At 33.2% G+C, this 23,195-nt stretch overlaps 2 protein-coding genes and 2 long non-coding RNA genes across 5 annotated transcripts; 1 reads left to right on the forward strand and 3 right to left on the reverse strand.

Moving 5' to 3' along the window:
- Positions 1 to 9: 9 nt before the first annotated feature.
- LOC113399260 (uncharacterized) lies at positions 10 to 1,480 on the reverse strand. The gene is made up of 2 exons (XR_010309385.1): positions 1,205 to 1,480; positions 10 to 666 (listed from the first exon to the last, which is right to left on the reverse strand). It is a non-coding gene; the product is annotated as an uncharacterized LOC113399260 (long non-coding RNA).
- A 2,962-nt stretch (positions 1,481 to 4,442) lies between these two features.
- Positions 4,443 to 10,817, forward strand: LOC113399261 (beta-1,3-glucan-binding protein-like). The gene is made up of 9 exons (XM_026638354.2): positions 4,443 to 4,606; positions 6,070 to 6,297; positions 6,431 to 6,591; positions 7,351 to 7,502; positions 7,878 to 8,035; positions 8,471 to 8,595; positions 9,192 to 9,309; positions 9,622 to 9,767; positions 10,328 to 10,817. Exons 1-9 carry the CDS (start codon positions 4,465 to 4,467, stop codon positions 10,523 to 10,525), a joined length of 1,428 nt encoding a protein of 475 aa, XP_026494139.2. The 5' UTR covers positions 4,443 to 4,464; the 3' UTR covers positions 10,526 to 10,817.
- Positions 10,818 to 11,135: 318 nt separating this feature from the next.
- On the reverse strand, positions 11,136 to 18,590 carry LOC113399267 (beta-1,3-glucan-binding protein-like). 2 transcript variants are annotated; one of them, XM_026638360.2, is made up of 9 exons: positions 18,288 to 18,590; positions 17,590 to 17,853; positions 17,275 to 17,453; positions 16,357 to 16,508; positions 15,631 to 15,779; positions 14,429 to 14,547; positions 13,746 to 13,866; positions 12,672 to 12,820; positions 11,136 to 11,484 (listed from the first exon to the last, which is right to left on the reverse strand). In XM_026638360.2, exons 1-9 carry the CDS (start codon positions 18,424 to 18,426, stop codon positions 11,290 to 11,292), a joined length of 1,467 nt encoding a protein of 488 aa, XP_026494145.2. In that variant the 5' UTR covers positions 18,427 to 18,590; the 3' UTR covers positions 11,136 to 11,289. The 2 variants fall into 2 exon arrangements, with proteins under 2 accessions (XP_026494145.2, XP_064073327.1); XM_064217257.1 differs by lacking the exon at positions 18,288 to 18,590 and adding an exon at positions 18,088 to 18,144.
- A 497-nt stretch (positions 18,591 to 19,087) lies between these two features.
- On the reverse strand, positions 19,088 to 22,356 carry LOC135193690 (uncharacterized). Its single transcript, XR_010309375.1, has 3 exons — positions 22,127 to 22,356; positions 21,910 to 22,008; positions 19,088 to 19,779 (listed from the first exon to the last, which is right to left on the reverse strand). It is a non-coding gene; the product is annotated as an uncharacterized LOC135193690 (long non-coding RNA).
- Between the last annotated feature and the right edge of the window lie 839 nt (positions 22,357 to 23,195).

The raw sequence follows: 23,195 nt of genomic DNA on the forward strand, positions 1-23,195 counted from the left end.
ACTTATTACCTCATTTTATGTAATTTATATTTTAATAAATAAAATGAATTTACAAACTATTATTTTATTTATTCCTTAAGCAATTAAATTTAAACAAAAACACAAAATAATAATATTTTATTTTTCGCCCTATTATGGTATACTACATGCGTTGCCATATTTTCCATAATATTTTCCATAAGGCTAAAGAGAAGAAACGACGAAAGTCATATAAAACCACATTTACATAAATAAAACCTTCTTTAACAAATCGTTAATAAACAAATAAAATTAGTACTGTAAGTAATCCAAAATGAAAATGTTAGCTTTGCTTATAAAGAAAAAGATCACAACACATTTAGACGGATAAAATATTTGATGTTTTGTCTACTATAAGTGACTATTGTATATGTGAGGTAAAGGTCCACCCATTGCCCTAGTTTGAGTGGTGACAGTTAGTATACACTCGTCCATATGTCTTTGTCCGACCGCGTTATGTCCGAACTCTTTGAAAACCTTCAGCCTCCAAGGTTCAGAGTACGCGCCGTCTTCCTTTTGTTTGTAAGCTTGAATTCTTATCTCGTTCAAAACATCAGGTTTAATATAATCTATCTCCAAAGTTGTTGAATCTGGCTCAGCTCTAAATATCCGAGGTTTATTTTCTGGTATGCTTTCTCTGCTGAAATCCTGAAACAAAGGTGAAAAGGAAAGTAGGATGTTTTAAATAATCGCAGGTTGTGGAAGTCATTAATGCTTCAACTTCGAATTAGGCTAGCTTCTAATTATCCACTGGTTTTAACATAATTTTTGTAGATAATGTCGGCTCATCATCTCGATGTTATCCAAATTAAAATATATCTATACCTATTGGCTAATTTTCGACGAAGTTACTCTTTGGTCATTTTTCTGGGTTATTTTTTTTCTGAACTGTAATAGACCATTGCATATAGAGATATGAATTTGAAAATCAATAAATCACATTTAGTGTATCTTCTCTCAGCTTATCGTGTACTAATTATACCGCGCAGATTCACCAGCGTTAAAAGTTACTGCTCTACCCCTTTGAATCGCAGCGTGATGTTCTATAAACTTTCTTTCAAATTCTAAGGCAAAAAGATGTTATAAATCGGCTTAGTCCATCCTACGATATGTGTGTTCAAACAAAATTCAATGAAACTCTTCAGCTATATAATATAGGAGTAACTTTAAAACAAATCATTCCAACCTCACTGGACCGATCTTCTTTGACGAAACCTGGTACTTGATCAGCGTTAATCAGCTTAAACATTCTTTCCGTTTTTTCTTTCACCTCCCAAATTTTAATCTGCGAGAATTAATGTACTTAAGTATGAAGAATATGGATGAGACGATAATGTGAATAATAGGGAGAAGGAAGACTGAAAATAATAGGCTAGGAATGGTGAAGAGTTGTTCCAAAAAAATTACTACAAATAAAGATAAATGAAGAAAAATATACTCACAAAGTTGATCTTAAATGTATGGGATAAAGATAAGCAAATGATTATATGAATATTTATACAAAGAGAAATACTCATAATATTTGAAATGTCAAAAGCGCAATGGCCGCCTAGCCATGTAAAAAGTCGCAGGATCTTGACTCCTATTGTAGTCCCACTCTTGATACAAGCTTTAAAATTGTAGGCGTAAATATGAATATAAAGAATTCCTTATACTGGGGTATTGCTACAATACTTAAAAAAAAATAAAACAATTGTGTGTTGCTCACCATAACAAACGCTAAGTCAGCGTTTATTATACATGTAAAAATAATGTACTAGCAGTTCAGGTTAATTGGTGAAATATAACATTAATAATGTATGCTCTGTAACCTCAATCTTTAATTTACTATAATAACAATAAACATACCATCGTAGTAAACTATAAAGGTAAATTGTTATATTATTTTAATTAATAGCTTACTGTATAGTTTAGAGTAGAGGACAATTATCCAGTGGGGGGGGGTACCAGAATACCTACTAAAAACCAGCGGTACCCTCTCCGTCTTTTCGGTGGGCGCCCCGGGTTCGCTTACGCATGCTACCGAGACGCCCTGACGGTCGACCCGCCTATGCAGGCCTCCAACACTTAGAGGGGGGTTTTTGGGGTAGAGCACAATTATCCAAACTCAACCCTTAAATATCTAATGGATTTTTAATTAACAAATCTATTTAAAACATCGAATATCTGACTCAACTACATAGGTTTCTTTTGAGATATAAATGGCAAATGGTTCACCTGATGGCAAGCGGTCACCACCAGCCATAGACATGGAGTTGTTTTTTTTTTATGTCATTGATTGGCGGACGAGCATATGGGCCACCTGATGGTAAGTGGTCACCACCGCCCATAGACAAAGGCGCTGTAAGAAATATTAACCATTCCTTACATCACCTATGCGCCACCAACTTGAGATCTAAGATGTTATGTCCCTTGTGCCTGTGATTACACTGGCTCACTCACCCTTCTAACCGGAACACAACAATACAGAGTACTGCTGTTTGGCGGTAATATATCTGATGAGTGGGTGGTACCTACCCAGATGGGCTTATACAAAGCCCTACCACCAAGTAAAGTTATTTGATACTTGCCTTGTATCCCAGTATTGGATCAGATACATTATAGTCAATAGATTCCCACACAACATATAACCCTCCTTCTTTCGTCGCAGTGACATCCAAAAGTTTAGGTGCTTCAAGTTCTGGGTAAACACTTGACACTAATAAATAAGTTATTGTGAAAAAACAAATTAACTTATTATTTTTTACAAACATTGTATATTAAGAAATGTTTATTCCTTTAAAACTGAGCTTTGTCAAGACACAGCTATGTAATATTCGGAGTGATCTTAAAATATCTTCTGCTGCAAAGTAAACTGTTACTTAGACTAGCATAAATAAGGATCACAATGTTAAATGCTTAAAGTTATCTGTGTCCGGTTGTTATGTTATTATTTCACGATAACCCCACGTAAAACATCTAGTGTTTGCTAATAAAATGGAGTATATTCTTGTTCACATTACTGTTTAAATAAAAAAAACTACGCTTTTAAAATATGGCCTTCATCGTCAGCCAAACGTTATCCAGTGGAACTACGCCTCTTCTAAGGCAGAGGTAGAGGTCGTTTTGACATATACGTAATCTATACTAAAATTATAAATGCGGAAGTAACTCTGTCTGTCTGTCTGTCTGTCTGTCTGTTGCTCTTTCACGGCCAAACCACTGAACCGAACTTGATGAAATTTGATATGAAGCAAGCTTAGCATGTGACGACCAATCCCTAAAACGCGAAGCCGCTACAGATACTTTGATTTCTTAGTGACATAAAACAAGTAATTACAAAAAATTACAATTCCCCTTCCAACATGGATTTTACAAACAGTCCTCTGTCCAAAGGCATCTCATTCAGCTTTTATTAATCCAATCCATTTCTCTTGACTTCTTGTTACTTAGTTTGCGTCATTATATATAATTATAAAATATATACATATTTTATATTATCACGATAAGATAATTTTAACAGTAAATTCATTGGCAATGCTACTAAGTTTTTTTTGACGAAAACACTAATCACATTTTTTAATTGACCCGACCTGAACTCGGGATTTCCCGATCTGTAGCTTTAGAAGCCGACTTGACTAACGAGTCAAAATAATTTTATTAATAATTTTAACGACATGATGTCAGTGTTATATTAAGTCATGGTTATAAAACTAGAATATAGCTCGTTTCGTTTATTTTTGTAAAATTAAAAAGCAGTACAACTATTAACAATAAAAAAGGGAATCCCCCTTTATCAAGAAACGAGTTCGTTCCGTGTTGCTGACCTTTTGCACAAAGCGATGAGTCGTGTTCTTAAGAAAGAATGGAAGGGAGTTTACCTTTGCGTATCGGTGTTTTTCGTCGAGATGTAATGTAGGTATATTGCTTTGGAATGTTTATTGATTTTTATATGCAACGAAATTATCGCAAGTGATTATACATCGTCTTATGACGTGTCCGATATATTTGTGACGCCATTATAACGTAGCTACGATAAATTATTAATGAGATTGAAACATATTTGTTTCCTTAAAAATTAATTGATTGTTTTAGAATTAGTCAACTTAATATTTAAAAATTATAAATTTTAATAACAAATTGTAATCATGAATATAACGATTAAATATATTTTTTAAAAGCAAATATAAGTTTTCATTGCAAATTAATAAATAAAAAAAAATCCAAAAAAGAAATAAGTAGGTAATTATTTTAAATTTATTATATACATTTATTATTTTAAGAGATAATGTAGATCACCTTAAAAGCAACAGTTTAAAAATACATGAATATTATATGTAATTTATAAATTTAAATAAAGAAATCGAATTAGAGTATGCATCGCCTACAGACATCAAGTTGAACCCGTTATACCGCTTAGAGTAAGAAATAATGTCATGCCATTACTTTAATACTATCAGTAATAAAATGGAACTGTCCAGGTTCGGACGTGTCTTTGTGTATCTGTTGGTGTATATAAACTCAAGAACAGTATGTGGTCAGGAATATTCAATACCAGATGTAACGATACAAGCTTTACAACCAAAAGGAATCAGAATATCAATACCATGTAAGTTATATTTATGTATTTAATAAAAATAAACACAAGATAAAACTATAACGGAATTTCCGTGCGTGTTTTTTTTTTTAATTATCGTGTACATGATTACCAATTTAGAGTCTAAAAATATTTTTAATCAGTTATTGAAATTCCTTTTAGTAATTCTAGACTTGATAATAGGTTTTATAATATAAATTAAAAATACGGGTAAATCAATATTTTAGATAAAATTCGCCGAGATTATACTTTAGATATTTATAAACTAGCAAATTAACCCGATATCATATGTGCAAATTTAATTTTTACCGTCTGATATTTTATTAGTGACTTGAGATCTGAAACAAATATTGTCTATACTAATATACGAAGCTAAAAAGGTTGTTTGTTTAAACGCGCTAATACTAGAATCTAGCAATATTTTTGCATGAGATCCTCTACTTATTGAGGTTACTTGGTATTAATAACATAAAGGTTATTGATACTTATACATCATAAGTTGTAGAACTTAACACTCTCGGTATAGAAATATTGTAAACTTTTCATTCTGGAAAATTAAGAGTCACCGATTGATTTTTAAATGAGTGAATAATTAGATTAATAGGTACAATAAACAAATGGTTTGATTAGGACTGGTAGTGTTAAAAATTATACATTTAACTTTGACAATCTCGTAATCCTATTCACAAGGCTTAAAAATATATATATACATATATTGGCATATTTTTTTAAGTTATAATAAACAAAAACAGAAGACTTTTTATTCCGAATATATAACAATTTTTTCATGCAAATTAAACTTTCCTTTTTGATACCGTTTAAGAATCCAAAATATAAAGATAATAATCATTGTTAAGGGCTATTTCAAAATAATATAAATTGTAATACATTAAGAGCCTGTAAATTTCCCACTGCTGAGCTAAGGCCTCCTCTCCCTTTGGGGAGAAGGTTTGGAGCATATTCAACCACGCCGCTTCAGTGCGGGTTGATGGATACATGTGTATACATGTGGCAGAATTTCGTTGAAATTAGACACATGCAGGTTTCCTCACGATGTTTTCCTTCACCGCCGAGCACGAGATGAATTATAAAAACAAATTAAGCACATGAAAATTCAGTGGTTCTTGCCTGGGTTTGGCCCCGCGATCATCGGTTAAGATGCACGCGTTCTAACTACTGAGCCATCACGATGAATCGTAGACTGCTTTGCTCATAGACATTGATACCGTATGAAGTTTTTACCAATGCGCCACCGACCTTGGGAATTTAGATGTTATGTCTTTTGTGTATTTAGTTACACTGGCTCCCTCATTCTTCGAACCAGAACACAATAATTCCAAGTATGGTTATTTGACGGTAGAATATATGATAAGTGGGTTGTACAAACTCAGAGCTTGCACGAAGCCCTACCACCAAGTAAATCCTAAGATGCGCAAAATATATTATAAATTCTCATTAATTTATATGAATTGCAGCAAACACAAAACTTAGTTTGTTTGTATTCCAAGGGAATATAAATAACAAAATAGGTGAAAATGATGTCGGTACGATTTCTGCTGAAGTAACTAATCCTACTAATGGCAGATGGTCTTACGAAGACCTCAACAAACAGCTTAAAGTTGGAGACATCATTTATTACTACGTGTACGTCGTTTACAATAGAAAAGGCTATATTAAGGACAATTTGTCCTTCACCGTTAAGGGTAAGGGTCTAGTCACTTCAATATTTTATATACTATACTTGTGCGATTAATTTGTTAATTGTGTTAATAAACTGATATTTATATTGAAACCAAATGTCCTACAAAATAGCCTTGAACGAATTCTCATTTGCAGCATTAGAAAATCTTTCAAGTGATTCTGTAGCAGAATGCTCACCAACGTCGACTGTGGTAAAGAATGGAAAAGCGTGTGGTGGTCAGGTCCTGTTTGAAGACAATTTTGATACTCTTCGAGAAGACTTGTGGCAAGTTGAACAATATATACCAGATGAACCAGTAAGTGAGAAATATATAGTTTTATTTTACTAAGAGTTTTATTTCGTCGTAGTAATACGCATTTTGATAATAGGGACCAAAGTTAGCAAGGGATCATTTATTGTTCATGCCAATGTCACAGAAGTAATTAAATATACAATTTTAATAATAATAACAAAATAAAAGAATTTGAATCCGCAGAACACATCGGTGAAATGTCACAAAGCTATATACCGAATGATTCACGCATCAAAATACCGAATGGTTCACGTATCACCGTAGTCGGTTTTCGTCTATTCACGAGTAATATATGAAGTGATTTCTTATAGAAATACTTGTTTTAATGAAATAGTTAGGCGAACGGGCAAATGGGCTACCTGATGGTAGTCACCAACCTTGGAAACAAAGTAATTATGTAGCTTTGACCTTAGTTACACTGACTCACACTTCAAACCGGAACAATACAAGGTCTTGCTGGTTTTCAGTAGAATGTATTATAATGGATGGGTAAGTCCAGACGGGCTTGTACAAAGTCCCACCACCCATATAGCATTAGAAATTATTAGCATTGCCTTTGCTCATTCATTTAACTGACCAAATAGCTTGATGCCGACACCTCTATTATGCCTTACTTGTTAGAACCCTATTAACCAACATTTATCAAAATTGCAACACTGGCTGTTGAAATGAAGCTCCTATTGGCAAGGCTTACTTAAGAATACTTTGCTTCATTTCTTTTATACGTAGACTTTTCACAATTGACGTCATTTTTAATTTCAGGACTACCCCTTCGTTTCCTACCAGCGTCCACCAAATGCAGCGATAGTCTCAACAAATGGGGGGTATTTGTATATTCAGCCAAAGCTTCTACAAGATATGCCAGGGTTTTCTAATTCATCTTTGTTTACTGATACTCTGGATTTGTTTAGTGGGTATGTTTTTGTATATTTTTTATTTAATTTTATTGAGGATATGTGATATACATATATGTTTTCGTTACATTCTTTGCGATCTGTATATATGTCAACAACAGTAAGGCTACTTTAATATATATAAAAAAAAAAAAAAATTACCTTAAACCAGAATTGTTATTTAAAAAACAGAATCTTTGTTAAAATTGCTACAAAACAGTTAATAAAATTCGCCATTTAACAAAATATAAGTGAAGCTACCACCGGTTCAGAATGCAGATTCTATCGAAAAGAACCGGCAAGAAACTCAGTAGTATCATAACGTGTAGTTGATCTCACATACCTCAACTCGTCTACAAAATTGTTATAATGTTGTATTATTTGATTTGTTCCCAGGTGCACAACCACGTCGACAAAGTGTCTCGTTGAAGCTTGGGGTGCTAGTATTTTACCACCGATAGTTAGTGGTCGTCTTACTTCAAAATCATTTTCTTTCACATACGGCGTTGTGGAAGTGAGAGCCAAAGTACCTCAAGGGGATTGGCTTTATCCGGGTGATGATTATTTAATTTTCTTCTAAGTACCGATTCCAATGTTTGTTGTGAATGTGTCCTAAAGATTTAAGACAAGACCCATAATAATAGTGAAAGAGGACAAAATAAGAAAAAGTACAGACTCACATCGAGACAAAAAAATCCATTCATAAGTGTGACATAGTGCTAATTGAAATCGTTTCTTTGAATTATTTAATAAAAAAATCTTTGATACATACATTATTTACATTGTTTGTGTATTTTATAAATGGTTCAACAGTTATAAAAAACAATTTATGTCACATACTATTTTATTTAGTTAAATTTAATTCGTTAGCAGTCCGTAGGGAGTTTATCGTACTCTTCAAATAATTAAATAGGTACACAACAGCTACTGTTGGATATTTTCCATTCCATTTTTAAGATTTTGAATACTAATTTCTATATAATTGACAGACATCTTACTGGAATCGCTGATGAAAAAGTACGGTGTACCGAATTACGCGTCAGGAGTTCTTAGGATAGCTGGTGTACGAGGCAATCCGCAGCTGTCCTTAGTTAATAACGAAATCGGTAATAAGGTAAAAAATATTTAAAATTCTTGTATTTTGATCAACTATACTTGATAGGGCTTTGTGAGTTCCTAGTAGGGCTCTGTACAAGCCTGTCTGCGTAGGTACCACCCACTCATCATATATTCTACCACCGAACAGCAATACCTAGTATTAATATGTTCTGGTTTGAGGATTGAGTGAGCCAACAATGGACACAAGGGACGTAACAACTTAGGTCCCAAACTTGACGCATTGGCATGTAAGGGAAGATTAGTATTTCATACAATGGCTATGGGCCAAATACCATCATTTAGCCACGCCATCCGCCTACCTTATAAAAAGCATTCGTTGATGCGGCATACATAAATGTAATTGTAATTATTAGGTACATGTACATTTTTTTTGTAATTTATGAAATGGAGTAATGGAGGTTTTACTCGGTGAAACTAACATTCCAGACTGGTAGAAGCTTTATATTAAAATAAACCTTGTAAAACGACACTTCATAAGTGCTTGTAAGTGCTTTCTTACATAAAGTATATTTTGATGTTTTTTATTCTTTAGCCGCATACATTGAATCTTTATCTTATGAATGTGGATGTATGTACTTCTACTTGTTGCAGCTCCTCTATGGTGGACCGATGCTGGACACCCAATGTCGCAATAATTTGCTCAGTGAGAAATTTTCAAATAAACCCTGGGGTGATGACTTCCATGTTTATTCAGCGAGATGGGAACCAGGTAAAATAAAATGAAATAAAAAACAGATATGTTAATAAAGTAAAATAATTATTAATATATCGATGTCCATTGACAAAAACACAATAATAATTAATTAATTGTGTTTATTATGTCCATTATTGTTATAACTTATTATCAGTTGGCTCAATTGCTACTTATAAAATAAAATACAATATACATCAAATTATGCATGCTATAAGTAAGCCATACCTAATATTTAACCTTCTCTATGTTGCAGTTCCTGTTCAAGTCCCGAATATGACCAATTAATGTTATTGGGTATTTCTGTATAATATTCTCATTATTTTCCAGAAAGGATTATATTGTCTGTGGACGGCGAAGAGTGGGCAAGGATAGAACCAGCTGCTAGTGGACTTCAAGGCCGTTTCGCTCGTACCTGTGATCTACCACGGACTTTACTCTCAATGGGCACCAATATGGCGCCATTCGATGATCACGTACGTGCTTTCAAATTATAGAAAATTTATGTTAAGATATTTGATTTTCATAAAAAAAAAAAAAAATGTTCCAATTATTATATGAATAAGCTATACTAATATTATAAATGCGAAACTCTGTTACCTCGTGATACTTGAACCGCTGAACCAATTTAGATGAAATTTTGTATGGAGATAGTTTGAGTTCTGCTGAGAACATTGGCTTTTTTAAATTCGACTCTCGAGGGGCTAAAATGGGGGTGACGGTTTGTGTTCTATAGGTAAAGTATAACAAAGCGCGGGTAAAGCCTTAGGTTCAGCTAGTAATATATATATTTATTAGTAGAGATAGTACTGAGTGATCTGAGTTTTCTCAAATATTGAATCAACATTTATTTAGATAAACTGATTTATGATGATTTATTTCACGAAGTTTTTCTGAAGAAAAAGTTATAAGTCTGATTAATAGTCATATTCTAAGAAATTTCTTTTAACCTTTTAACATTTTTCGACAAATTGAATATTAAGGTTTTAATATTATAATGATGTTTCAAATTCTGAGGTATTTTAAATCTTTACAGTTCTTCATAACCCTGGGCGTTGCAGCTGGAGGTATCACTGAATTTAGGGACGATCTCACATCAGCGGGAAGACCAAAACCCTGGCGGAACAGTGGCCGGAAAGCCAGTCTTCGTTTCTGGCAGGATATGTCCTCCTGGTATTCCACGTGGAGACAACCTGCCTTAATCATCGACTACGTTAAAGTTCGAGCTATTTAATTTAGGTAACCCTAATTCTCATTAAAATATGCCAATATATACATATCTATTACAATGTTTTAGTCAGCACATATAACATTAATTTGAAAAGTTATTTTACATATTTGTCTGCAAAGACATTACAAGTCGATTTGTACAAAATGACTATTGTGCCAAAACAACGAACGAAGCCAAATTCTAAGATTAACTTGCTGCTAATGGTACTTAAAAACTTTTTGTTTATAAAACGTATAAAGACTTTCGAATGCTGTAAACATTATTATGAATCATTTGAACGTAGGTATCAATATCATCTAGTCGATCTATAAACTTGCTAATATCAATATCAGTAATAATTTATTAAGTATTAGTTATTAAGCTGTTGTTTAACGTGTTAAGAAATTAGTTTAATAAAGGAATATAAATCAAACTAACTTTTTTTTTTTATAAATGTATACTTTATGTATATAATTCTTCCGTACGTCACTGAACACTATCTAAACTGCTGGACCGATTTAGATTTTTTTGTGTGTGTTTAATTGGGTAGGTTTCGAATGGGGGAATGGTTTAGAATGAACCCGGTGGCACTGTGATTGGGTTCCTGGATATAATTTTTAACAAAAACAAAATCTTATTTCACCCATACGAAGTCGGGACGAACATTGTATATTTCTAAATCTTTACATAGTATTTATATCTCAATAATTCCAACAATACATATTGTAATAAATTACTATTTAAAAGTGAAAACTAAAATAGTTTTAGCAACTAAATTGACTAACAAATCATAACGCTTTGATTTTTACATAATCAATTAACAAAGGTTGGATCCAAGTTGGGTGCCAGTTAGATTCGTCCTTCCAGAAATTCAATGTTGCTTTTCGATGCAGATTAATCCACGGCTTGGGTCTGCCGTCACTTGTTTTCAATGAGTCCGGGAATTCTGTTCCACCGACGGATAAACCGAGACTCAAATAAAACTGCAACAAAATTATATAATTACTTTTCAATTCAAATATTTTAGAACATACGGAAAACATAACCTTTGGTAAAGAAGTAACCTTTGCTAATAATTGTCAAAACAATAAATCAGCTGCCTATGCCTATGCTGGATTAAATTAGTTTGTCATGATATTTACGGAGTCCTTTTTTTATTTTTACTTAAAATAAACTTTTAACATGGGAAAGACTAATATTCATTTCTCTACCTAATCTTGCAATCTTGAAGAATGTTTTCCTGACGTCTTTCCCACGGTCATGACTAGTCATATCGTCACATTATAAGAACACTATGGATTTAGCAATACATTGTTTTCTTAAATTAAACTAACCGTTGAATCTTCGCACGTCTAGAATAAGGGTCAATATAAAACGTATGTACTGAAGGCCAAATTACGTTAGTGTAGACTACTGAATAAAATTTCATCAAAAACACAAAAATGGATAGTAAAAAACTTACGAACATTCATTTTTATTTACATTAAAAAAAAAAATAGACCAAATTTAAGGAGGAATGACTGAAATCGTGATCTAAATAGGTGTAGGTACCATTCAGTTTGCAAAATGGGTTCCAAAACCAAACGCTGATTTTCTTTAATTTCTTTACCACTTTAAAGTAAAATGGTCCATTCGAGCACGGACCTGTTTTGTTTGACATTGTCATATACTTTATTAAAAATACCTTATTTAAGAGCGAGCTGACAGCCAGCAAAAATTCTAATTTCACATTTCTATAGCGTTACGACTAAGAAAAGTAAGATTAATAATGTAAGATTCGGTTATTTTTTACAACCAAGGAAATAATATAGGTACATAAAAATGAAACCCTATTTCCCTTGGTCGCGCCATAACTTTAGAACGACTTTACCGATTTCATTCATCTTTTATTTATTTTAAGTTTTCTAATACTTTGTAAAAGGTTTTTACGGAGAGAAGAGCGAGGAAAAATGCTAAGAAAATCAAAAAAATTCAGTAAATTTAAGAGCATGTATGCCGTATTAGCAGTTCACAGGGGTAAAAGTATTTTGAACCAAATATTTACTGATTCAATAATAATAAATACTTTTTAATATTTATTTCAATTCCAATTGAATATTCACAGTAAGGTAATTCTATTCATCTAAGTCAACGTATCGAATGAAGATATTATAGTTTTAAAAGTACCTACATAATGATCAAAGGGCGCCATCTTGCCACCGCCATTAAGTAGTTTGAGCCATTTATCCCGACAGTAAATTGGCATCCAAGACCGCAGTCCATATTTCCCTGGTCGGACACGACTCCATATTTGTCCATCAACAGATAGTTCTATTGAACCTGTAACATTTATTTCTTATTATAATTTTCTACTTTTATCAATATATCATGTAACCTGTTTATGAATATCTTCGTTGCTTTCTTAAGAATATTTTAGTAAGCACTTATCCATTGTTAATATTTGACGACCTCCGTGGTCGAGTAGTGTGTACACCGGTTTTCATGGGTACGCCACTCCGAGGTCTGGGGTTCGATTCCCGGCCGAGTCGATGTAGAAAAAGTTCATTAGTTTTCTATGTTGTCTTGGGTCTGGGTGTTTGTGGTACCGTCGTTACTTCTGATTTTCCATAACACAAGTGCTTTAGCTACTTACATCGGGGTCAGAGTAATGTATGTGATGTTGTCCAATATTTATTTATTTATAGCTTAAAATCGTTTATATCGTTTATTTCCTTTTTTCGTTTATTTATATGGACATCAAGTAGTTGTTTCATCAAATCTTACATATTAAAATATATACCATTCATTGTTCGAATATTAATCATCACCACTGCCCATAGAAAAAGATTCTGTAAGAAATATTAGCCATTCCTTACAACAAACCAATGCGGCACCAATCTTGGAAACTAAGATGTTATATCCCTTGTACCTGTTATTATACTGGCTCATTCAACCTTAAAAACGAAACACAACAATACTAAGTTTTGATTTTTGGCGGTACTATATGTGATGAGACAGTGGTATAACCAAGTATACGCCCAATTGTCTAGAAAATATGCATAGATATACGTGCCGAGTCTATTAGAGATCGTCAAATTATGTAAAATTTTATTCAAACACATATACACATATATATAAACACATATACCAACGTCCTCTATACATAAAATATATAACTATTGTCTCGTGACCAATTTCAGCAAAGAGGCAATTTCGAAAAGGAGCGCTTACCGTTAGGTGAACAATATAATCAAAAGATACTTACTCGGTGTCCACTTGACAGAGAAAACATGGAAATCATCACTCCAAGTACCGTTAATATATTCTTTGGTATCATCACGAACAGGCTTACAAACAGAATTAGTTAAAGCCATTCCTCTTAGAAACTGGGAAAGAAATAACATATAAATAAAATATTTCCCAATGAGGAGTATTTATATCGTGCTTATGGGCGAAGAAAAGCATGGTGAGCAAACCTGTGTCTGTCAGATAAAAATCTGACACAGTATCCAACAAGCTTCTCCTCAAAAGAAAATAAGGCTGGTCACCACCAATAGCCCAGCAGTGGGATATTTAGTGGATATTCTTTTCTTTTATTTTTGAAGTCATAACTTCTTATGGGAGGGTAAACTGTCGGGCGTCCAGAGAGGGACATTTATTATTTTATTTTTATGGCTTTGGCGTGCGGACAAGCAGTTGGGCCACCAGATGGTAAGTGGTCACCACTGCCCGTAGATATTAGCTCCGTATGAAATTTACACAAATTGTGTACCTAAACATTTTTTGTGAACCGATTTGACTATCAGTGAAAGAATAATGAATCATGTCTTCTCTTTTTAGAGACAGCTGGTTGTACGTATCGAAACAAATACCGACCTGGAAGCATTTTCGAAGTGAAACTCGTATAAAATCATAAAATAAATTATTTAAAATATTAACCAAACTTACTTTATTCGTGTAGAGAGGTTCATTTAGTTGCTTATTCCCAAAAACAGTAGCAATCTTCAAAACGCCAGAGGCATAATTCGTGCTGCCATATTTTTTCGTTAATGATTCCAGGAAGAGTTCTGGAAAATGTTCAACATCAATTAAGGCAAAAATTTATTGATAAACCCCTTACGTTAACTATCAAAAAATTTATCTAATTGAAAGTGGAAGATCAGCGGTCTTCATTGATAAAATTATGGGTGACCTTGATTAGTTTAAATGTCAAAAAGCTGATATTATATTATGGTACAATATGAGTGGCATAACGGTAGATATTATACCGGCAAACAGCAATTTAAAGGGTGAGTGAGCCAGTGTTACTACAGGCACAGGGGCCATAACATCTTAGTTTCCAAGGTTGGTGACGCGTTGGTGATGTAAGGAATTGTTTATATTTCTTGCAGCGGTATTGTCTATGGGCGGGGGTGAGCACTAACCATCATGTGGCCCTTATGCCCGTCCGTAGCATAAAAAATCGCAAAAAAACGATTACTATTGAAGCTACAACATTAATGATACTGCAGGGACAGCAGCAATCGGTATCGCACAATAGAGCATTGCTGACGCCTGACATGCAATGACTTTCCGTGAGGGTTTTGTATTTAATAATTTTAACTTTAATAAATACAGACAGAAATCTGGTTTTTGTTAAATTATCAATCGGTGTTATTATCTCAAGCCTTTAATTAATTATATTTTAAATGAATATAGGCTAGGTTGAGTTTTATTCTTTATACCAAATGTTAGTTTATCATACCTTTTATGGCCTATGCTTGAATAACCATACACTACTGATGCAATCGAGATGGCACGCGTTTGTATAAACAATACCTATTCACTCTTGCCTTAAAATACCCGGAAAAAATGCTCATTAATCGCAGATGTTCGAAAGATTTATAGCACCTTGGCTGTGCGCATCAGGAATGAGAAAGCAAAACGCTTTGTGTGAATGGCGCTTATGGCGGTTACGTAAGGGGCCATAGGCCAGGCAGTTCACTGTACACACTCTCCGAAGAAACGAACGAAAGTTTTACTTGGGGAAGTATTTTTGGTTTGTGATTGTAAGGTAAGTGAAGTGTAAGTAGAAAAAAAATCAACCATAACTAAAAGTAGAAAATTAACCATACTTAACCTACGCGGTAAAAATCTTGCTTACTATAAACCTGGGTAAAGCCAGTCTCCAATTGGCATCTTGGCACGTATTTCAACAATGCCGTAAATGAAGGAGAATTTCGAGCTTAGCCTACCGCTAACGACGGGTGGTAGAATCTCCAGGCCAGACCCTTTTGTAATGCAGACACTGCCGGTACATCTGAAAGTTGATATTATATTACATACATATATAAATATAATTTCGTCATACATTTATAAACTATTTTAAACGTTGTTTTTATCAAACACCACTTTGCCTTGATGGTTTTTTATTAACTAACTAATTCTACAATATCCCCTTGCCGCGCCGCGTCTGTCTCTCTGCTTGAACGTCATAAACTCAAAAACTACCAAACGGATTTTTGTATGGTTTTCACCAATGGACGGAGTGATTCACGAGGAAGGTGCAGGTGTATAATTCTTGAAGATTTATTGTAAATTTGCTGATATAACGTTAAATGGTAAAAAAAAAATAATCTCGAAAATAAGCTTTACTGGAGTACACCGCGAGAGTTACACAAGATGTTAATTAACATTTTACATAGATCTTTGTCCTACCCGTGATAAGCCGAAAAGTTAAATAATTTAAAAAAAATGTTTGACTTTGTTTCATAAATTATAAGGAAATAGTCGTTATAAATTATAAGGATATAGACGATTTTTATTAACAATTATTTACGTATTTTTGTTCATTTATTTACATTTTTAATATAAAATATACTTAATTTATAACTTACTCATCGTGTAGATCCAATACTTTAGAAAACAATGAATTATTTGTGAAACCGGGTAAATCTTGCTGAAGTATTGGTTGAATTTTAAGTGTTCCACTCTCAACTTTTAGTACGGAATCTGAGGGCAGCTTTTGATAAGATATAAATGGATGTTCCTGAAAATAATTCGATAATCTGATAATTACTGTTACAAATGCACTGCACTGCATCCAATATTCGGAAGTAAGATGTTATTTTTCCTTAAACCGGAACACAACAATACTAAGTACCTTTTGGCGGATAGAATAAAAGGTGATGATTTGGTGGTAGAGATGGCTCAGTGGTTAGAAAGCGTACATCTTAACCGATGATTTTAGGTGCAAGCCCTGGCAGGCACCACTAAATTTTCATGTGCTTAATTTGTGTTTATAATTCAGCTCGTGCTCGGCGGTGAAGGAAAACATCGTGAGGAAACCTACATGTGTCTAATTTCAACGAAATTCTACCACATGAGTATTCCAGGAGCAGCGTTGTGGAATATGCTTTAAACCTTCTCCTCAAAGGGAGAGGAGGCCTTAGCCCAGCAGCGGGAAATTTACAGGCTGCTAATGTAATGTAATGTAATGAGTTTGTGGTAACTACATGCACAAAGCCCTACCACCAAGCATATTGGGGCAATATTTCTAGCATCATTGCCTCTATTAACCACACTCATAATTTGTATAGTAATTACATTTATTGCTATATCTAAACATCGACTCTGTGAATATATATTCCATTGGTCCTTTTTTAGTATATGTAAATGTGAAAAAATAATTCTAAAATCTTATTCAAGTCAGAGTACTGGTGGATTTCCGTGTCAAATTGATTTAATATGATCGGTAAAATGGTCCATTTGTGCTGAATATTTTCAAATATGAAACATAAAAAACGACTGCTAACCGGATGGTCTTTTGGAATATATTGATCTATTTGCCACAGGTCTTCTCGAAGAACATCAAAGTCATCTTCAAATATCGTCTGGCCAGCGCAAGCTGCTCCACCATGGATACGAGTAATCGTTGGACGACACTCAATTTGTACGGTTGATGGGGCACTGTAGTCGTCCGGATCTTGTAACTCTACAAATACAGTAAACTAAAGGAAATACATTTAGAAAATTCTCAATAAGGTTCTATTGACATTTCTTCGAGCCAATGTTTTTTTTTTTTTTTAATTTACCTCCAATAAGGTGCAACTATCATAAAATTAACGTACCGGTAATTTTGTGCTGTTTTCCTCCAGTTGCATAGCCGTTAACGGCGTAAGCCAAAAACTGGTTAGAATAATCCGGTTCCCCCCTACGTAAAGCTACAAACACGTAGTACACCACGACGGTTCCGACTTTTAATTGTGACACACGATCTTCATACATCCATCTTCCATTTGTCTCTGTGGTCACAAATTCTCTAACACTACCAACGAATTGTAGAGAATCGTAAAAATTCGCTTCAATATGAAGTAAATTTATTCTTGGATCTGCTGCAAGATTTATTTGAAATAACATTATTTTTATATCAATAAAATTAATTTGGCTCAATTAACGCTTTAATTTTAAGACGGACATTAAGACAGACCTTGGGAGCTTCAGCAATATAAACAAGCCACAAGATGAATGCCACAGTACAGAAAAAAAAGTATACATACATAACCAGTCGAATAATTATTAAATAATTGTAGATAATAAATCCGACAAACACGAAAGACAAATGTTACCATATTAAATTTATGATGACGTCATTACGTCTCTTAGGAAATGTAATGGCAGATCATTTATAACAATTATTAGAGGTTGTTTCAATTTAAAAACAAAAGAATATAGAAAAAATAGATACAAAAAAAAAAACTATATTAATACCTACTTTATATCTTCTCAAATACTTAGATAATATTAAAGTTTATATGAAATAATTTACCTGGTATAAAAGCTCGAAAACCTTTAGGTTTCAATGCTTGTATAGTTATTTCTGGAATCACGTAGTCCGTTACGTTCTGTGTGTATATTTCTTGTAGAATTAAAACAATAAAAACTATTGCCGTACGCACGTTGTTCATTTTAAGTCTTTATTTGTTTATGAGGTTATGAGATGTGTGATAACGTTGATTTGCCTCAAGAGCATCGTGAGCTTATCAAATTATAATAAGATGTTTATGTGTGCGTGAATGTAGAATATATATTTTTGTCTTGTGTATATTTACAAGGAAACTGAGAATTTTATATGTAGTGTTTTTGCTAGGTGTTAGGTATATTAAATTGATTTTTGTTGTCTAAGGAAGTTTAATAATATAATGCTAACGAATTATAGTTTTGCTCGTTTAATTTCTATATGTATATATATATTTTTTTATTATTTAAATTAATATGATTATAATTAACATATTCATAGAGATTTTTCTAAATTGATTATCTCTCGACTTCAACATCAATAATAAAATTTTAAAGTTTAAAAAAGGAAAAAAAATTAAAATACTATTATACATATACGATGTACATTACATTTTTTGACATTACCGGACAAAAAGCCTTTAGGTAAAAAAGATCACATAATACAATTACATGAATATGATAGTAAACTATAAAGAAGTAAAAATGTCTCTAACTAACAAAACAAATGGTGGGTACACATATGTACTCTAAATATACAAACATAAAAAAAAATGAGAATTTAAACGATTAAAAGATAAAAACGTGCCAAATATGTGCATGTTTATATTGTATTTGGTGTCATGGCATTTTATAAGCGAACTGCTTATAAAGAGAAAGGTTCTGTATAAAAGAAAGACTTTGAGGATGTGGTAGAATCTTAGAATTTATTTTTCTTGGTAGTTACTCATCAGATATTCTGCCGCCAAATAGCAATAGTTAGAATTGTTGTGTTCTGATTTGAAAGGTGATTGAGGCAGCGTAACTACAGGAACAAGGGACATAACATCTTAGCTCCCAAGGAATGGTTATTATTTCTGACAGTGCTAATGTCTATGGGCGGTGGTGACCAATTACCATTAGACGGATTATTTGATACCTATTACATAAAAAAACAAAGTTTCAGGAAAAGTGTATTTCTGAAGATTTCATAACAATGCTTAGATTAAAAAATGTCTTGGAAATTATATATAAGAGTCCTGAACAAATGGATAGTCATCGCCATTGTGACGTAACACATTAGGTACTGAAAACAAACATCCAGTTGGAAGTTTCTGGATAACTGCGTGGTATCCGTCTCCTTTAACGATTTTGATCCTTCTGGGCTCAGACATAGGTCCTTCGATATTATCTTTAAACGCTAGAAGTCGAAGTTCATACATAACGTTATATTCTACGTCAGTGATAAGAACCTGCGATTGAAAATTTCCATTGACTATTATCTCTCTCGGGATGCTGCTCAGTGTAGTATTCACCTGGTATTTCTAAAATAAAAAAGGATATATTAATCATGGGGACTTAAAAATAACATTTTAACGGCTTTTGAGTCATCATCAAGCCTATGTGTATTAAAATATTAAAGGTTTGGCAAGCAAAAGCTTCAGACCAAATAAATCCATGTTAACCAGTATTTGACGCAGGTTTGGGTAATATCCTTTGATTAAAATCTCCTTAAAACACCTAAACTTAGTCATCAGATTGGTTCCAATACATATAATATAAGAATATAATATATGATATAAGAAATTTTGATTTGCTTAGCAGTATTTGAATTTGCACATGTAATTTAAATAATGCCACCTAGGATGAAGAAACACGAATTCAATAAGAATTATGCCAAATTTGTCTAAATTATTTTATACTATAGATAATAACCAATACTTTGTTCATTTTTTGTCATTTAAATTGATATTGTATGCGCTGTTAATTTCAGAAATTAAGGTATTGTTTTAGATTAAAAGTGATCTGTACAGTAACAAGGGTATCGAAAATCTCAGCTGCATAAGAGGGAATGACGAACTGGTTTAGGGAGAATTATTTGAAGAAAGCTACAAGACGTATATAAATTAAAATTCCCCTGACCAAGTTCACCCAATTGGGCACACCGCTGTACTTTGAGCACAGATGCCCTTGTGGAACAGAGGTGGACTCTTTTTGTTTACATGGTCTCTCTTGTCCAAGGAGGTCAGGTAGGCTTTTTCGGCACGGCTCTCTTAATGATACAATGAAAAGGGCTCTTGCCACAACCGACGTTCCTGCTCTTACTGAGCCTCGTGGAATTAGTTGTGATGATGGTAAGAGACCTAAGGGACTGACATTGTTTCCCCGAGAACGAGGACGGGCCCTTGTGTGGGACGCTACATGTGTTGACACGTTGGCCCCGTCTCACATCCGAGAAACAATATTAAAAGCCGGTGCCACTGCGGAAAAAGATGAAGCAAAAAAACGATCTAAATATTCGTCTTATGTCAAATTACTTTTTTTGTCCCATTTGCTGTCGAAACACTTGGCCCTTGGAGTAGTGGTGCAAAAATTTTCATTAAAAGTATAACACCTCGCCTTATTGCCTCCACTGATGACAGGAGGGCTGGTTTGTTTTTAGCCCAGAGGATCGGAATTGCGATTCAACGGAGAAATGCTAGCATTCTTGCCACCATTCCACGCGGTCAAGATTTATACAGTAACTATTTTTAATTCATATTTGTATATATTTAAGCACTTAATGTTAATAATTCTTATGTTTATACAAGAATACTTATTTGTCTAGCCAATCTTTACTTATGAGCACTCACTAAAATGTATAAAAGAGCAGAGTGGGACAAAGAGCGACTGAAATTTACTTGATAAGATCGTTTTGGTTGAGAGGCTATCGAATGCAGAAATAAAGAAAAAAAAAACAGAAGGGATGCCTATGTCCAGCATCACTACACTTCGCATTATTGTAGAATAAAAACGTTGATGAAAATGATCATGCCTTCTTTTTTAACTCGTCGAACCGAATATTTGTAATGTAAGAGTTCTGTTTAGATAAATAGATACTCATGGGTCACATGATTGTTTACCAAAATACACCATTATCATTAGAAATGGCACTGTAAGAAATATTAACTATTCCTTTCACTGTTAAAGCGCTAACAACCGTTCGAATCAAAATGTCATGCTTTCGTACCTGTAATTAACGTAAAACATCGTACATTTTTACAGTAGGTTTAAATTCAACATTTTCAGGTTTAAAAGCAGCCCGTGACGCTACGGACTATTTGCTACTGCAAACTCTATATGAAAGTTTATTCAGTTTGTTTGACAAGTTCGTTGAGTATTCGATAAACTGTGGGTTTAACTGTGTTCGTATTTTGCAGAACAAGCTACGTATGAACATTTCGATGTACAAAGTATGGAGGTTTTTTATTACGTATTACTCGATAAAACTTATAATGCTAAAAAAATATGCAGTGCAGTGTGAACCTTCTCTAGTTACTAGTATTAAACTTAGTATACAAAGTTGCACATGAACATAGTGCAATGATTAAATGCTTATTTGAGGAAAACATTTCCTTCAAAGGATCTCTTAATTGTTGTTTTTTGTGATGATATGTTAGAAGAAATCAGCTTACCTCAAGGGTAATATCGTCTTGAATCAAACCAGGGTATTGTTCAGCGTTAACCAAATCGTATTTCTTTTCAGTATTCATTTTGACTGTCCATAACTTGACCTAAATTATCAGAATCATTTCAATACCAGAGTCAGAATTTGGAAATAACTCAATGATTTTAAATAATGGCTAATATTTTGTGATTGATTAAATAGTATTTAGATAAATGTTTCAATACCTTATATCCAGTGACATCATGCTTTGATGAATAATGTATACTAAGCCAGGAAACAAAAATACCCAACGGATCCGTACCCCAAATGTTGGCTATGTTTATTATATCAATACTACCCACGAGCCCAAAACCACAAGATACGAATAAACTCAAAAAGATCATATCGAATAATTTCCAAAACTATTAATTTGTTATTAAATAACTTAGCACCAATAATTATTAGGTTCTGTTATTTTAAATATGGAATCCATTCTTGTTTAGGTACACAGATGACGTGATGATAACCTTAATGTCAAGGATTTTTTATTGTGATAACGATATAGTATTAAAGTTTGTTATATGTTGGTATAAATGTATTTAATATAAAGCGCTATATTTTAAATTAGTTCTTTATAATTCGAACAATATTTAACATATTATATCCTTTATTGCATTTTAGTTTACTAGATTGTCTGAAAGGGCAGAGTATGGAGACAAAATCTATCAGTAGACAAGTAATTACTTACATGTAACAAAATCAACTTCAATTTATATCTTATTTTATTTGTAACAGTATTTATTGTGTGTACTTAGTTTGATGATTTTTTAGTAATTATTTTGTGCAGTTTTCTTGAAAACTCTACGTAATTGCTAATATGGAAGCATACTTGACGACCTCCGTGGTCGAGTAGTGTGTACACCGGTTTTCATGGGTACGCCGCTCCGAGGTCTCGGGTCGATTCCCGGCCGAGTCGATGTAGAAAAAGTTCATTAGTTTTCTACGTTGTCTTGGGTCTGGATGTTTGTGGTGCCGTCGATACTTCTGATTCTCCATAACACAAGTGCTTCAGCTACTTACATTGGGATCAGAGTAATGTATGTGATGTTGTCCAATATTTATTATTATTATTATTATACTTGTCATAGTTTTATTTATCTAACGTAATCTATATAGCTTTTAATAGAAAGTTTTCAAAATAAGCTGTGTGGTCATGTATAGCATATATAGCACCATGATGTATTGTGTTTCATATTATTAATGCGACTTCGATCCCAAAAATTCTGAATTTTTAACTGAATTTTACAAAAGTTA

Source organism: Vanessa tameamea, chromosome 16 (genome assembly GCF_037043105.1).
Source record: "Vanessa tameamea isolate UH-Manoa-2023 chromosome 16, ilVanTame1 primary haplotype, whole genome shotgun sequence".
Taxonomy (NCBI): domain Eukaryota; kingdom Metazoa; phylum Arthropoda; class Insecta; order Lepidoptera; family Nymphalidae; genus Vanessa; species Vanessa tameamea.

Coding starts and splice junctions, on each gene's coding strand:
- LOC113399261 (XM_026638354.2), top strand. CDS start 4,465: ATGGAACTGTCCAGGTTCGGACGTGTCTTTGTGTATCTGTTGGTGTAT. Junction 4,607..6,069: donor AATCAGAATATCAATACCAT/GTAAGTTATATT, acceptor TATGAATTGCAG/CAAACACAAAACTTAGTTTG. Junction 9,310..9,621: donor TTCAGCGAGATGGGAACCAG/GTAAAATAAAAT, acceptor ATTATTTTCCAG/AAAGGATTATATTGTCTGTG.
- LOC113399267 (XM_026638360.2), bottom strand. CDS start 18,426: ATGAACAACGTGCGTACGGCAATAGTTTTTATTGTTTTAATTCTACAA. Junction 17,454..17,589: donor AAAACAGCACAAAATTACCG/GTACGTTAATTT, acceptor CTGTATTTGTAG/AGTTACAAGATCCGGACGAC. Junction 16,509..17,274: donor ATATTCCAAAAGACCATCCG/GTTAGCAGTCGT, acceptor AATTATTTTCAG/GAACATCCATTTATATCTTA.